At 42.2% G+C, this 12346-nt stretch overlaps 1 protein-coding gene across 5 annotated transcripts in view; it reads left to right on the top strand.

Annotated features, from left to right (window-relative positions):
• Positions 1–12346, top strand: part of POMK (protein O-mannose kinase) — a 49094-nt gene that overhangs the window by 31128 nt on the left and 5620 nt on the right. For 3 of the 5 annotated variants that reach the window (XM_050800423.1, XM_050800422.1, XM_050800424.1), the window contains 2 exons: positions 547–1338; positions 7844–9224. In XM_050800423.1, the coding sequence (XP_050656380.1) occupies positions 547–1317 (771 nt within the window). In that variant the 3' untranslated portion in view covers positions 1318–1338; positions 7844–9224. Of the gene's footprint in view, positions 1–546; positions 1339–7843; positions 9225–12346 lie in introns of those variants that run through there. The other 2 variants (XR_007728101.1, XM_050800425.1) reach the window with 1 other exon arrangement.

The following is a 12346-nucleotide window of genomic DNA, read 5'->3' as shown; positions in this document are numbered from 1 at the left end:
TAACATTGTTACATGTGATGGGCAAGGCTTCACGCCCTCATGTAGGCTTTTCAGGGTCTCCACACTTACCCACTTTTCCAGTCCACTCCCCTGCCTCCTCTTCTTCCCCACCCACTGTGTGGTGGTCCATTGGAACTGGCAGTCTACTTTGCCACTCCTCCCTGCGATGAAATTATATGGAGTCTTTCCTCCTGAGCCAACACTCCCCTGCCCCACATAGAATCTGGAAGTCCCCCTCCTTCTATGAGACCAGCTTCCAGAAGCCTTCCAGCACCCTCTGCAGCAGCTGTCAGTGTCCTGCCCAGAGGCAATCGCTTCCTGCCCTGAGGTTCCACACACTAATGTGGCACTTGCCTTGCTGAATGCTGTGTTTGCTCTTCAGTCTATCTTCATCACTAGACGGAGAGCAACTCTGCGATGGGGTCTGCACCTTGTTAATTTCTGTATCTTCTGCAGAACACCTGCCACTTAAAAGATATTCGTTGTTCTTTGGTCACTAAATGAGGTGAGAGTTCAGGCCTGATGTTCTCTGTGGCTTTGTTGCAGGTCTTTCTGTCTGAGTGGAAGGAGCACAAAGTTGCTCTCTCACGGCTTACCAGCCTGGAGATGAAAGATGATTTCCTCCATGGACTGCAGATGCTGAAATCTCTACAAGGCGCACATGTTGTCACGCTGCTTGGCTATTGTGAGGATGACAACACTATTCTTACTGAATATCACCCTCTAGGTTCCTTGAGTAACCTGGAAGAAACACTAAACCTTTCAAAGTACCAAAATGTGAACACGTGGCAGCACAGGCTGCAGCTGGCCATGGACTATGTCAGCATCATTAATTACCTGCACCACAGCCCCATGGGCACACGGGTCATGTGTGACTCCAATGACCTGCCCAAGACACTGTCTCAGTATCTGCTGACAAGCAACTTCAGCATTTTGGCAAATGACTTGGATGCCTTACCCCTGGTGAACCACACCTCTGGGACACTGGTGAAGTGCGGCCACAGGGAGCTGCATGGGGATTTTGTGGCTCCAGAGCAACTGTGGCCCTACGGAGAGGACATGCCTTTCCGTGATAATCTCATGCCCTCATATGACGAGAAAATTGACATTTGGAAGATCCCAGACATCTCCAGTTTCCTTCTGGGGCACATTGAAGGGAGTGATATGGTCCGATTCCATTTGTTTGATATTCACAAAGCATGCAAGAGCCAGACTCCCTCAGAAAGACCCACTGCCCAGGACGTTCTGGAGACCTACCAGAAGGTCTTGGATACACTTAGAGATGCTGTGATGTCTCAGGCAAGAGAGATGCTGTGAAAACCAGTCCAGCCAATGAAGGTGGGATTGAAGGGCTGAATGGAAGTTATAGCATTCTGCTCTGATGGTGGAGTTTTTTGCCTGAGTTTCGTGTTTTATTTATTTATTTTTTTTTATGGCTTAGCCATGTGGTTCTTTGTCCACATCCACATGTACATTTGCATGTGTTCCACATTGGTTGTTAGATTTTTTTTTTTTTTTTTTTTTTTTTTTTTGAGATGGGGTCTCGCTCTGTTGCTGAGGCTGGCATGCAGTGGTGTGATCTCGGCTCACTGCTGCCTCTGCCTCCCAGGTTCAAGCAGTTCTCCCACTTCAGCTTCCTGAGTAGCCGGGATTATAAGCACACCACCACGCCTGGCTAATTTTTGTATTTTTAGTAGAGACACGGTTTTGCCATGTTGGCCAGGCTGGTCCCGAACTCCTGACTTCCTTGGCCTCCCAAAGTGTTGGGATTACAGGTGTGAGCCACTATACCTGGCCAGTTGTTAGATTTCCATGGATTTGTAGTTTCCAAAGTTTCTTGTTACTGATTTCTACTTTTCTTCCATTGTGGTCTGAGAAGGTACTTGATATGATTTAGATTTTTAAAAATGTATTGAGACTTGTTTTGTGGTCTAACATGGTCTGTGCTGGAGAATGGTCCATGTGCTGATGAGAAGAATGTATATTCAGCTGTTGGAAGAAAGGTTCTGTAAATGTCTGTTAGGTCCATTTGGCCTATAATGCAGATTAAGTCTGATGTTTCTGTCTAGATGATCTGCCCAGTACTGAAAGTGAGGCATTAAAATCCCCAGCTTTTTTTTGTTTTAGGATCTGCCTCTCTCTTTAGCTCTAATAGTGTTTGTTTATATATGTGAGTGCTTTGGTATTGGGTGCATATACATTTAAAATTGTCGCATCCTTTTGCTGAATTGATCCCTTTATCATTATGTAATGATCTTCTTTGTCCCTTTTTATGTTTTCTGACTTAGTCTATTTTGTATAAGTATTGCTATTCCTGCACATTTTTGTTTTCAATTTGCATGGAATATTTTTTTCCGTCTGTTCACTTTCAGTCTATATGTGTTTTTAAATGTGAAATGAGTTTGTTATGGGTAACATATAGTTGAATCTTGTTTTTTTAAAATCCATTCAGCCAGTCTATGTATTTTAATTGGAGAATTTAAATTATTTACATTCAAGGTTTTTATTGATAGGTGGGAATTAATCCTGTGCTTTTAATTGTTTTCTGATTGTCTTGTATATATATTTTTCCTATCTTTTTTTTTTTTTCTTTTTTTATTTTGAGACAGAGTCTTGCTCTGTCTTCAGGCTGGAGTGCAGTAGCGGGATCTCGGCTCACTGCAGCCTCCACCTCCCAAGTTCAAGCGATTCTCCTACCTGAGCCTCCCAAGTAGCTGGGATTACAGGTGCCCACCACCACACCCAGCTAATTTTTGTATTTTTAGTAGAGACGGCATTTCACCTATCTTCTTTTGTATTGTTTACAATTTGGTGGGTTTTTTTTTTAATACTCATAATGTTTGATTCCTTTTTCTCATTTGTGTTTCTGCTCTACTAGTGAGTTTTAAGACTTTGTGTGTTTTCATGATGGTAGATACCATCCAGTCTATTTGAAGATCAGATGAGATTGGGCACGTTCAGGGTGGTATTATTGTGGGAATGAAGGAGGACTAGAGAGACCATGGGGGTGAGACAGGAGGATTTTTATCGAGTGCACTCAGACCCAGCTGATTAACATGCAAAAACTGGGCCCAGAACAAAGACAGCACTTGACTTTTATACCCACTTCTAAAAGGGGTTGGGCTAGCTTGAAACAAGCTTACAGTGGCACGAAGCAAAGATACAGAGGCAGAACAAAAGCAGCTAATCAAACTGTGACAGGTTCATGACCCAGGATTACATATGACCCTTGCTATGCAGCTTGGATGGCTAATTTTTTGTATCTTTAGTATAGACGGGGTTTCACTGTGTTCACCAGGATGGTCTCGAGCTCCTGATCTCATGATCCACCCACCTCGGACCTCATGATCTGCCCACCTCAGCCTCCCAAAGTGCTGGGGTTACAGGTGTGAGCCACCACACCCGGCTAGTTTTTTTTTTTAAACTAAATTATCATTAATGTTAAAATTTAACTGACTGTGTATATAACTGTGCAATTGCTGCTTTCTCACCAAACTAGGATTCATTCAACAGATCACAGAAATGAGGTCTGGCATTTAACAGACTAATGATAGAAGAAATATACTGATTTATACAGGAATATCAAAACACTGTCATGTGGTTTAGTGTAGCTCAAGTTATGAATAAGTGCCAACTCTTGCTGCAGTGCCTCCGACACAATTTTATCTTGGAACTTGGCAATTTGACTTTCTTCACTGAAAGAGTTCTTTCATGATACTCTTCATGAGTTGCTCATATAGCAGCTTAATCTCTTTCATTTGCTCTCTCCTAACAATGCTAACTTGTTGCCACCTCTTTTGTTGCTCTTGAAATATTTTAGTTTTTCTTCTCTCCTCAGTCTTCTACATGTCTGTGTTGTATTCTTGAAGCAAAGTCAGCAACTGCATAGAATATCTATAATTACGTTTCTGCCTTTTATGTTCTCAAAATATCATTCAGTTATGTTCTTGGTTTTGATGCAAGCTTTTGTATACTTTTGAAGCCTTTTTCTTTTTGCAGCAAGACCCTGTTTAATGGCAGCTGCAATTAGTTGTAGCTTCTCTACATCAACCCCCATGTCTTCCTCATCTGTTTCTGCAAAAGGTTTTCTTTCCCTGTGCTCATTAGTTTCTGGATCCTTTTCTCCATGTTCCATTTCCTGGGTGGCCATGACCTGAGCCTCCAACTGGACCTTGGCAGCCCTCCTGTTGCTCCTCCTGCCTTGGGTGCAATTGCTAGTTGTCCTGGGATGCCAGAGGTGACTTGATGGTGCTCCCTCAGAGGCTCTGTATAATGCCGCACTATGAGGCTCCTCTGAGGGCCTGGGGTCCTCCTTCCCTCAGTTTTTACTTGTCTGGGAAGGACTTTATCTGTCCTTCAATTTTGAAGGATAGCTTTACTTAGTTTAATATTCTTGGCTGGCAGTTTTTAAAATTTATTTCAGCACTGTAATATATATTATTCCATTCTTCCCTGACCTGTAAGGTTTTGTTTTTTTGTTTTTTTTTTGTTTTTTTTTTTTAATAGGAAAGTCTTATAAGTGACTTGATGCTTCCCTTTTGCTGTTTTTAGAATTCTGTCTTTGACTTGACAATTTGATTGTAGTGTGCCTTGCAGAAGACCTTTTTGGTTTGAATCTTTTTTGGGATTACTGAACATCCTGTATCTGGATGTCTGTATCTCTTGCAAGACTTAAGAAATGTTTGACTATTATTTTGCTAAATAGGTTTTCTATGCCTTTTCCCTTCTCTTTCCTGAAACACTCAGAATTTAAATATTTGTTTGGTCTGACTGGGTTATTTCAAAAGACCTGTCTTCAAGTTCAGAAAATCTTTGTTTTGCTTCATCTAGTGTATTTTTGAAGCTCTCAGTTGCATTTTTAAATTTTATTCATTGAATTTTTCAGTTCCAGGATTTGTTTGGTTATTTTTCTTTATCTGTCTCTGTTGAATGTCTGATTCAGATCATGAATTGTTTTCCTAATTTCTTTGTATTATCTGTGTTTTCTTGCAACTTGCTGACTTTCCCTAAGATCATTATTTTGAATTCCTTTTCTGGCATTTTTATAGATTTCCTTTTCTTTTGAATCTGTTACTAGAGAATTATTGTGTCTCTTTGGCAGCATCAAGTTTCCTTGCTTTTTCATGTTTCTTGTGTCCTTACGTTGATATCTATTGAGCTGGTGGAATAGTTGCTTCTTCCAATTTTATGCATTGGCTTTCATAAGGAAAGACTTTTTTGTAGGTGTATCTGTAGTTTTGGTTGTGATTAGGATGTTTTGGCTTTGATTTTGGTGAGCACAGTTGTATAGGCTCAATGATTTCTTCAGCTGTAACCAATGTCACTGGTGTCTGTGAGTCCTCAGTGGCTTAAGCTGCCATTGTTAGTTGAGGCTGTTGTGAGGCTTTTCTGGGGACAGGGATGCCAGAGGGGCCAGTCCCTGGGCCTTTTGGTGGCATGGGCAGGCTTTAGCTGTGTTGGCGATGGGCTGGGCCTGCTAGACCTCAGGACCCCAGCTGGCATAAGTGCTGGTAGTTGGGGGGCCCAGGTGGGCTGGTCCTCAAGCCCCGAGGCAGTATTTTGGGTGCTGGCAGTGGCAGTAGCAGCAGTGGGCTAAACACTGGACCCTCAGGTGGCAATCACAGCTGTTGGCAGTAGCTGTGGCAGGATGAATAGGCCAGTTTCTAGCCCCTTAGGTAATGCACTTTGGTAGGCACTGGTGGTAGTAGGTGGGGCGGGCCTGTTCAGGCCTTGGGATTGTGTGCATGGGCACCAGTGGTGTTGGATGGGGTGGGCCAGTGCTCAGGCCCCCGTAGAGAGCATATAGGCACCAGTAGTGGCATGAGGGAAAGATGGCACCCGAGAACACTGGTGACGGTGGGTGGAGCAGGCCTGTCTTTAGGTTCTTGGATGGCACATATGGACACACTGGTCCTCAGGCCTCCTGAAGGTACACACAGGCGTGCTGTTGCCCTGCTGAGAGGGGCAAGGTTCTGTTGGTGGCATTGGTGTTGGGAAGATGGCTCCCAGGTTCTGGGAGCTTCAGCTCCCTTTTTCCCGGGGACAGCCTCCCTGGTGTGCGCTACACTGCCTGTTCCCTGGGATATAAGACACTTCATGGGTCAGAGTACTGGGGACCTGGCTGCACTGCTGGGTGATTGTGATACTGCAACCTTCTGGATGGATGTGGGAAGATGTTCTTGGGGGCCGCAGGGATGTAGACTGCAGGGGCTTATTGGACCCCAAGGCAGGATATAATCTGGTGGGGGCTAGGCTGTTAAAATGGTGCTGTGCCACAGCAGCATGTTTCTTGGGGTGTGAGTAGGATCCAATGGAATTCCCTTTCTGGAACAATGTATTTGCATGGATTCCAGGCAGCTCCGTATACTGGGCTCAGGGCCTGTGAAGGCTGACGGCATCCCCTGTGGGTGCCAGCATCTGTGCTGGGAATGTGGACCACTGCGGTTCTTTGACTTTTCTTTTCCCAGAAATGGGATGTCTCTCCTGTCTCTGAGCCAATCCAAGACACACTGGCTGCTTTATTTACTGCTCCTTTTGTGCCTCAGAGGTTCCCTGTCACTTCCCTGTTGAATAGTGTTCTGTCTTTGGTGTTCTACCTGACACGTGGTTACCTACTTGCTTTTTTGGTCCTTTGTTGTGGAGGAGTTGAGTGCCAGGCTCACGGTTTTTTGATTACTATAGTTTTGTAGTATTTTTTGAAATTCAGAAGTGTGAGACCTCCAACTTTTTCTTTTTCAAGATTATTTTGGCTGTTGAGTCCCTTGTGATTCCATATGCATTTTAGATGGATTTTTCTATTTCTGGAATTCTGCCATTAGGAGTCCGATAAATACGACATTGAATCTGTAGAGTGCTTTGGGTAATATTGACGTCTTACCACTATTAAGTCTTCCAGTACATGACCACAGGACTCACTGTGGTTTTGATGTGCACTTTCCTGATGACTAATGATGTTGTACCTTTTCATATGCTTATTGGCTATTTGTATAATCTTCCTGGGAGAAATGTCTATTTAGATTATTTGCCAATTTTTAAATTTGTCCATTTAAAAAATCAGGGTTTTTTTTTTGTTGTTGAGTTGTAGGAGTTCTTTTTGTATTCCTTATACTAGTCCCTTATCAGATATATGATTTGCAGATATTTTCTCCCAGGTGGGTTGTCTTCACTTTCTTGGTAGTGTCTTTTAATACACAAAGTTTTTAATTTTTATGAAGTCAGATGTATCTACATTTTTCTTTGGTTGCTCATGCTTTTGGTGTTGCATCTAAGAATCTACTGCCAAATCCAAGGTCGTGAAGATTTACCCCTATGTTTTCTTCTAAGAATTTTATAGGTTTTGCTATTACATTAAGGTCTTTGAGCCATTAAGATCCTTGACTTAATTTTTGTATATGATGTAAAGTCACTGTCAAACATCATTCTTTTGCATTTGGCTGTCCAAGTATCCCAGCAGTATTTGTTGAAATGCCTAAACTTCTTTATATTCCCTTGACCCCTCTAACCAAGGCAGTTGGTTGGACCTTTGCTACTACCACTGCCCTGAAACTGCTATCACTGGGTTACAAAGGACTGGGTAGCTTAGTTGAGTGGATAATCTTTTGTTGTTTCCTCCTTGTAATATACAAGCCGTGGCTTCTGTGACATCATACTCTCCTAGTTTTCCTCCTGTCACTGGCTTCTTCTCAGTCTCTCTCCATCCCTGGTGCTCCTGAAGGTTCTGTTCTCAGCCTTACACACATTACCTGGATGATCTCATTCTCTGCCATGACTTCACTTGCCATATATGTGCTCATTTTTCCCAAATTCCTATTTCTCCTGACTTTTACATTTATTTTATTTGCAGGTCATATATCTAATAAGGAATTGATATCCAGTGTACATGTAGAACTCCTGTAATTCAACACAAAAACCAAACAGTCCAATTAATAAATGGAGAAGAGATTCGAATGAACATTTTTCTAAAGAACAACTCAAGCTCAAGATTTCCCAGATAACTTTTCTCTCTTCAAAATCTGCTTCTGTGTTTCCTTATCTGTAGGTGGCACAGCATGCATCTGATTTCCCAAGCCAGAAACCTCAGAGTCATTCTTGACTCCAGGAAGAAATACTGAGTTTTTAAAAACTCAACTTATTGATTCATTATTTTATATAATAAAATGCAACAGTTTTAAGTGTATATTTCAATGAGTTTTGATACATTTATGTACTTGTGTCACTATCCCCATAGATAAAGAGACAAAGCATTTCTATCACACCGGCAATTTCCTATGTGTCCCATCCCAATCAATCCTTTCTTCTCTGCTGGCTCCAAGCAATGACTCTTTCCTATCTTTTTGGAAAGATTAGAATTTCTTTTCTAGATTTCCAGTAATGGAATCATACAGTGTCTAAGTCTATTTGTGGTGCTATAACAAAATACCTGAGACTGGGTAATTTATATAAATTACAGGAATTTATTTGTCACAGTTCTGGATGCTGAAAAGTTTATGATCAAGGCACTAGCAGGTTTGGTGTCTGAGGGCCCAGTTTCTTCTTTGAAGATGGTGCTTTGAACACTGTCCTCACATGGTAGAAGGGGCAGATAGGCAAAAAAAAAAAAAAAAAAAAAAGTGAGAGCAAATGCTGTGTGCAGCCCCTCTCATAAAGGACTTAAGCTCATTCACCAGGGAAGAGCTCTCATGACTTAAATCACCTCCAAAGGCCCCATCTCTTAATACTATTGCATTGGAGATTAAGTTTCAACATAAATTTTGGAGGGACACAAATACTCAAACTGTAGAATATAGTAGTGTAGTGTAGTATATATTTTTTGTGTCTGTCTGCTTTTGTTCAGTGTATGTTCTTGAGGTTCATCTATGTTGTTGCATGTATCAGTAGGTTATATCTATTGGTGCATAGTTATTCCATTGTATGTCTGTACCACACTCTTCATTTATCTGCTGATGGATGTTGCATTGTTTCCAGTTTTGGGATATTATGAATAAAACTGCTGTTAACCTTAAAATATAAGTCTTTGTGTAGACATGTTTTCATTTGTCTTGAGCAAATACCTGATTGGTCAGATGGTCATATGTCAGTATATGTTTAATATCATATACTTCCAACTGTTTACCAAAGTAGTTGTACCATTTTATTTTCCCACTAGTGATGTATGAGTTCTATTTGATCCATATCTTTGCCAACACTTGTTATTTATTTCAGCCCATTTAATTTTAGCTGTTTTAGGGTGTGATTAGTGTCTCCATGTAGGGTTTTTTTTTTTTTTTTTTTTTTTTTTTTTTTTTTGAGGGCCTCTCTCTATTGCCCAGGCTTGAGTGTAGTGGCACAATTGAGTGTAGTAGCTCACAGCAGCCTCAACTTCCTAGGCTCAAGCGATCTTTCCACCTCTGCCTCCCAAGTAGTGGTTAGAATCAAGGTTTCTTTCCATGTGGATATCCAATTTTTCCAGCATTATTTATTGACAAGATTATCCTTTCCTTCATTAAATTCCTTTGTCAGCTTGGTGAAAAACCAGTGTGTGTGTTTATTTCTAGGCTCTCTATCCTGTCTCTCTCTTTTTTTTTGAGATGGAGTCTTGCTGTGTCGCCTAGGCTGGAGTGTAGTGGCGTGATCTCGGCTCACTGCAACCTCTGCCTCCTGGGTTCAAGTGATTCTCCTGCCTCAGCCTCCTGAGTAGCTGGGATTACAGGCATGTGCCACCACACCCGGCTAATTTTTGTATTTTTTAGTAGAGATGGGGTTTTACCATGTTGGTCAGGCTGGTCTCGAATTCCTGACCTAGTGATCTGCCTGCCTCAGCCTCCCAAAGTGCTGAGATTAGAGGCGTGAGCCACCGCTCCCGGCACCTATCCCTTTTTAGTAAATCTTAACATCAGGTAGTTGTAAGACCTGGAACTTTGTTATTTTTCACAACTGTTTTGGCTATTTTAGGTCCTTCGTATTTCCACATACATTTTTAGAATCAACTTGTCAATTTTAACAACAACAACAACAACAACAAAACTCCTGGAATTTTGACTGGGATTGTATTGAACTTATAGATCAATTTGGGGAGAACTGGCATCTTAACAGTAATGATTCTTCCAATCTATGAACACAGTATATCTCTCCAACTTTTTAGGTCTTGTTTAACTTTTTGTAGTTTTCGGTGTTCTGGTCTTGTACCTGTTTTGTTAAATTAAAAAAATTCTCACTTTGGGAGGCTGAGGCAGGCAGATCATGAGGTCAGGAGTTCGAGACTAGGCTGGCCAAAATAGTGAAACCCCATCTCTACTAAAAATACAAAAAAATTAGCCGGGTGTAGTGGCACACACCTGTAGTCCCAGGTACTCGGGAGTCTGAGGCAGGAGAATCGTTTGAACCCAGGAGGCAGAGGTTGCAGTGAGCTGAGATCGTCCCATTGCACTCCAACCTGGGCAACAAGAGGAAAACTCTGTCTCAAAAAAAACAAAAAAAAAAAACAAAAAAAAACCATTCCATTGTAAAAGAAAAAAAATTCAATTGTAAATTCCAGTTTTTTCAGTGTCAACATCCAGTTGTTTATGTCCAGAAAATAAAAATACAATTGATTTTTGTATACTGACTTTCAATTCTGTGACCTTGCCAAACTCATGATTTCCAGTAGCTTTTTGAGGGGTAGATTACTTGAGATATTCCACATGTACAATCAGGCCATCTTTGAATAGAGCCAGTTTGTTTGCTTTTTATTTCTTTGCCTTACTGTGTATCCTTGCCTTGTTCTTGATCCACAGGGGGAAGCATTCGGTCTTTGCAAGTGTCAGGTTAGCTGTTTTTTGGAAATGCCTTTATCATACTGAGGAAGTTCCCTCTTTTTCTAGTTGCTGAGAGTTGAATAGGTGATGAATCTGTTGATCACATGGGGCCATATGACTTGATCTGGCCAGAGAAATGTGAAGGAAGTCATAGACATCTCTTCTAGGTAGGTGCTTGAAGAGCCAGTGTAGGATTTGCTACGTTGTCCTCCCACTGCCGCTTCTGCTGTGATGAAGCATTGGGCATCAGTGCGAACAAGAAAGGGATTGTTGTTGGGGTAAGCCATGAGGTTCTGGAGCTGTTTGTTAATGTATTACAGTCAAAGGAGAAGGTTCTTGCCTGTAGGACAAACTCCTTGCCTTCATGGAGCTTACATTGTCGTGCAAGTGGGGCAGACAAATGCACGTAATGTCAGGTAGAGATTAGTGTAATGAAGAAGAGCAAGATCTGAGGCTCCAGCACGTTTTAGCTTTAGATAGGGTTTTTGTGGAAGGCCTCCTTAAATGAGGCAGCAATTGGCCTGAGAGCTGAATGAAGTGAGGGAGGAGCCATGAGGTGTCTGGGTAAGGAAGGGTCTTCCAGGTACAGGAACAGCTATGCACAGCCCTAAGACAGGAACTCCAGACTCTCCTGGACAGGGAGGGTGTCAAAAAGGTGTCCTCCAAGCAAAAAGAGAAGGGCACATTCACCCAGTGACTCCTGTGGTTTAAGCCAGGGCTAGGCCAGAGAGGGCCGCTGCTGTGTGTTAGGCAGATGACGACTAGTTGGCCATGGCCTGGCCAGACCGCTCCAATGCCAGCATTCTTCAGCTCCTGGGATTTCGAGCCATAGGGCAGGGGGCAAAGAGGAAAGAGGGAGTACCTGAATGTCCTGACATTCTGGCATAGGGGCTTTCTTTGAGAAAAATAATTTGACTGAACTTGAGTTTGTGAGATAGCTCATGACCATTACTTTCCTGAGTTATTCACCTTCAAACTCACCAACAGCTTCTACTGAGGAAGAAGCCTATACTCAACTCTGCTGTCTAGTTCACCTCCTGTCTCCCCTCTCCCCTTACAGAACCCTGCTCTAGTCACCCCAGATTTCTTTCAGTTCCTTCACAAAGTGACACTTTCTCTGGGCTGTTGGAAAGGCTGTTCCTTCTCCTGAGAACACTCTTCCTGCTTTCTCCTGGCGAACAGCTCTCAGGGCTCAACTTAAATGACAGTCCTCCTGGAAGCCTTCCCAGACAAAAGCCTGGGTGCTTCTGTCAAATGCCACCTTAGCACTGGCCTCCTAATAGCACTAATCACACTGTCTTGTAGCTTTAAAAAATTATCAAATAATTCAGACACTCAAAGAAGTATAAAAAATAATACAGGATGCACCCTATCACCCAACTTAAGCAATGAAACACTGTCAGTGAAGACCTTTAGCTTCTCCTCCCTTTCTGCTCTCAACCCTTACTGGAATTTAGTGTTTATCTTTTTTTTTTTTTTTTTTTTTATTGAGACGAAGTCTCGCTGGGTTGCCCAGGCTGGAGTGCAGTGGCCTGATCTCAGCTCACTGCAAGCTCCACCTCCCGGGTTTACGC

Source organism: Macaca thibetana, chromosome 8, assembly GCF_024542745.1.
Source record: "Macaca thibetana thibetana isolate TM-01 chromosome 8, ASM2454274v1, whole genome shotgun sequence".
Lineage (NCBI taxonomy): Eukaryota > Metazoa > Chordata > Mammalia > Primates > Cercopithecidae > Macaca > Macaca thibetana.
The sequence above is the reverse complement of the archived record's forward strand: the minus strand, read 5'-3'. Positions and strand labels throughout refer to the sequence as shown.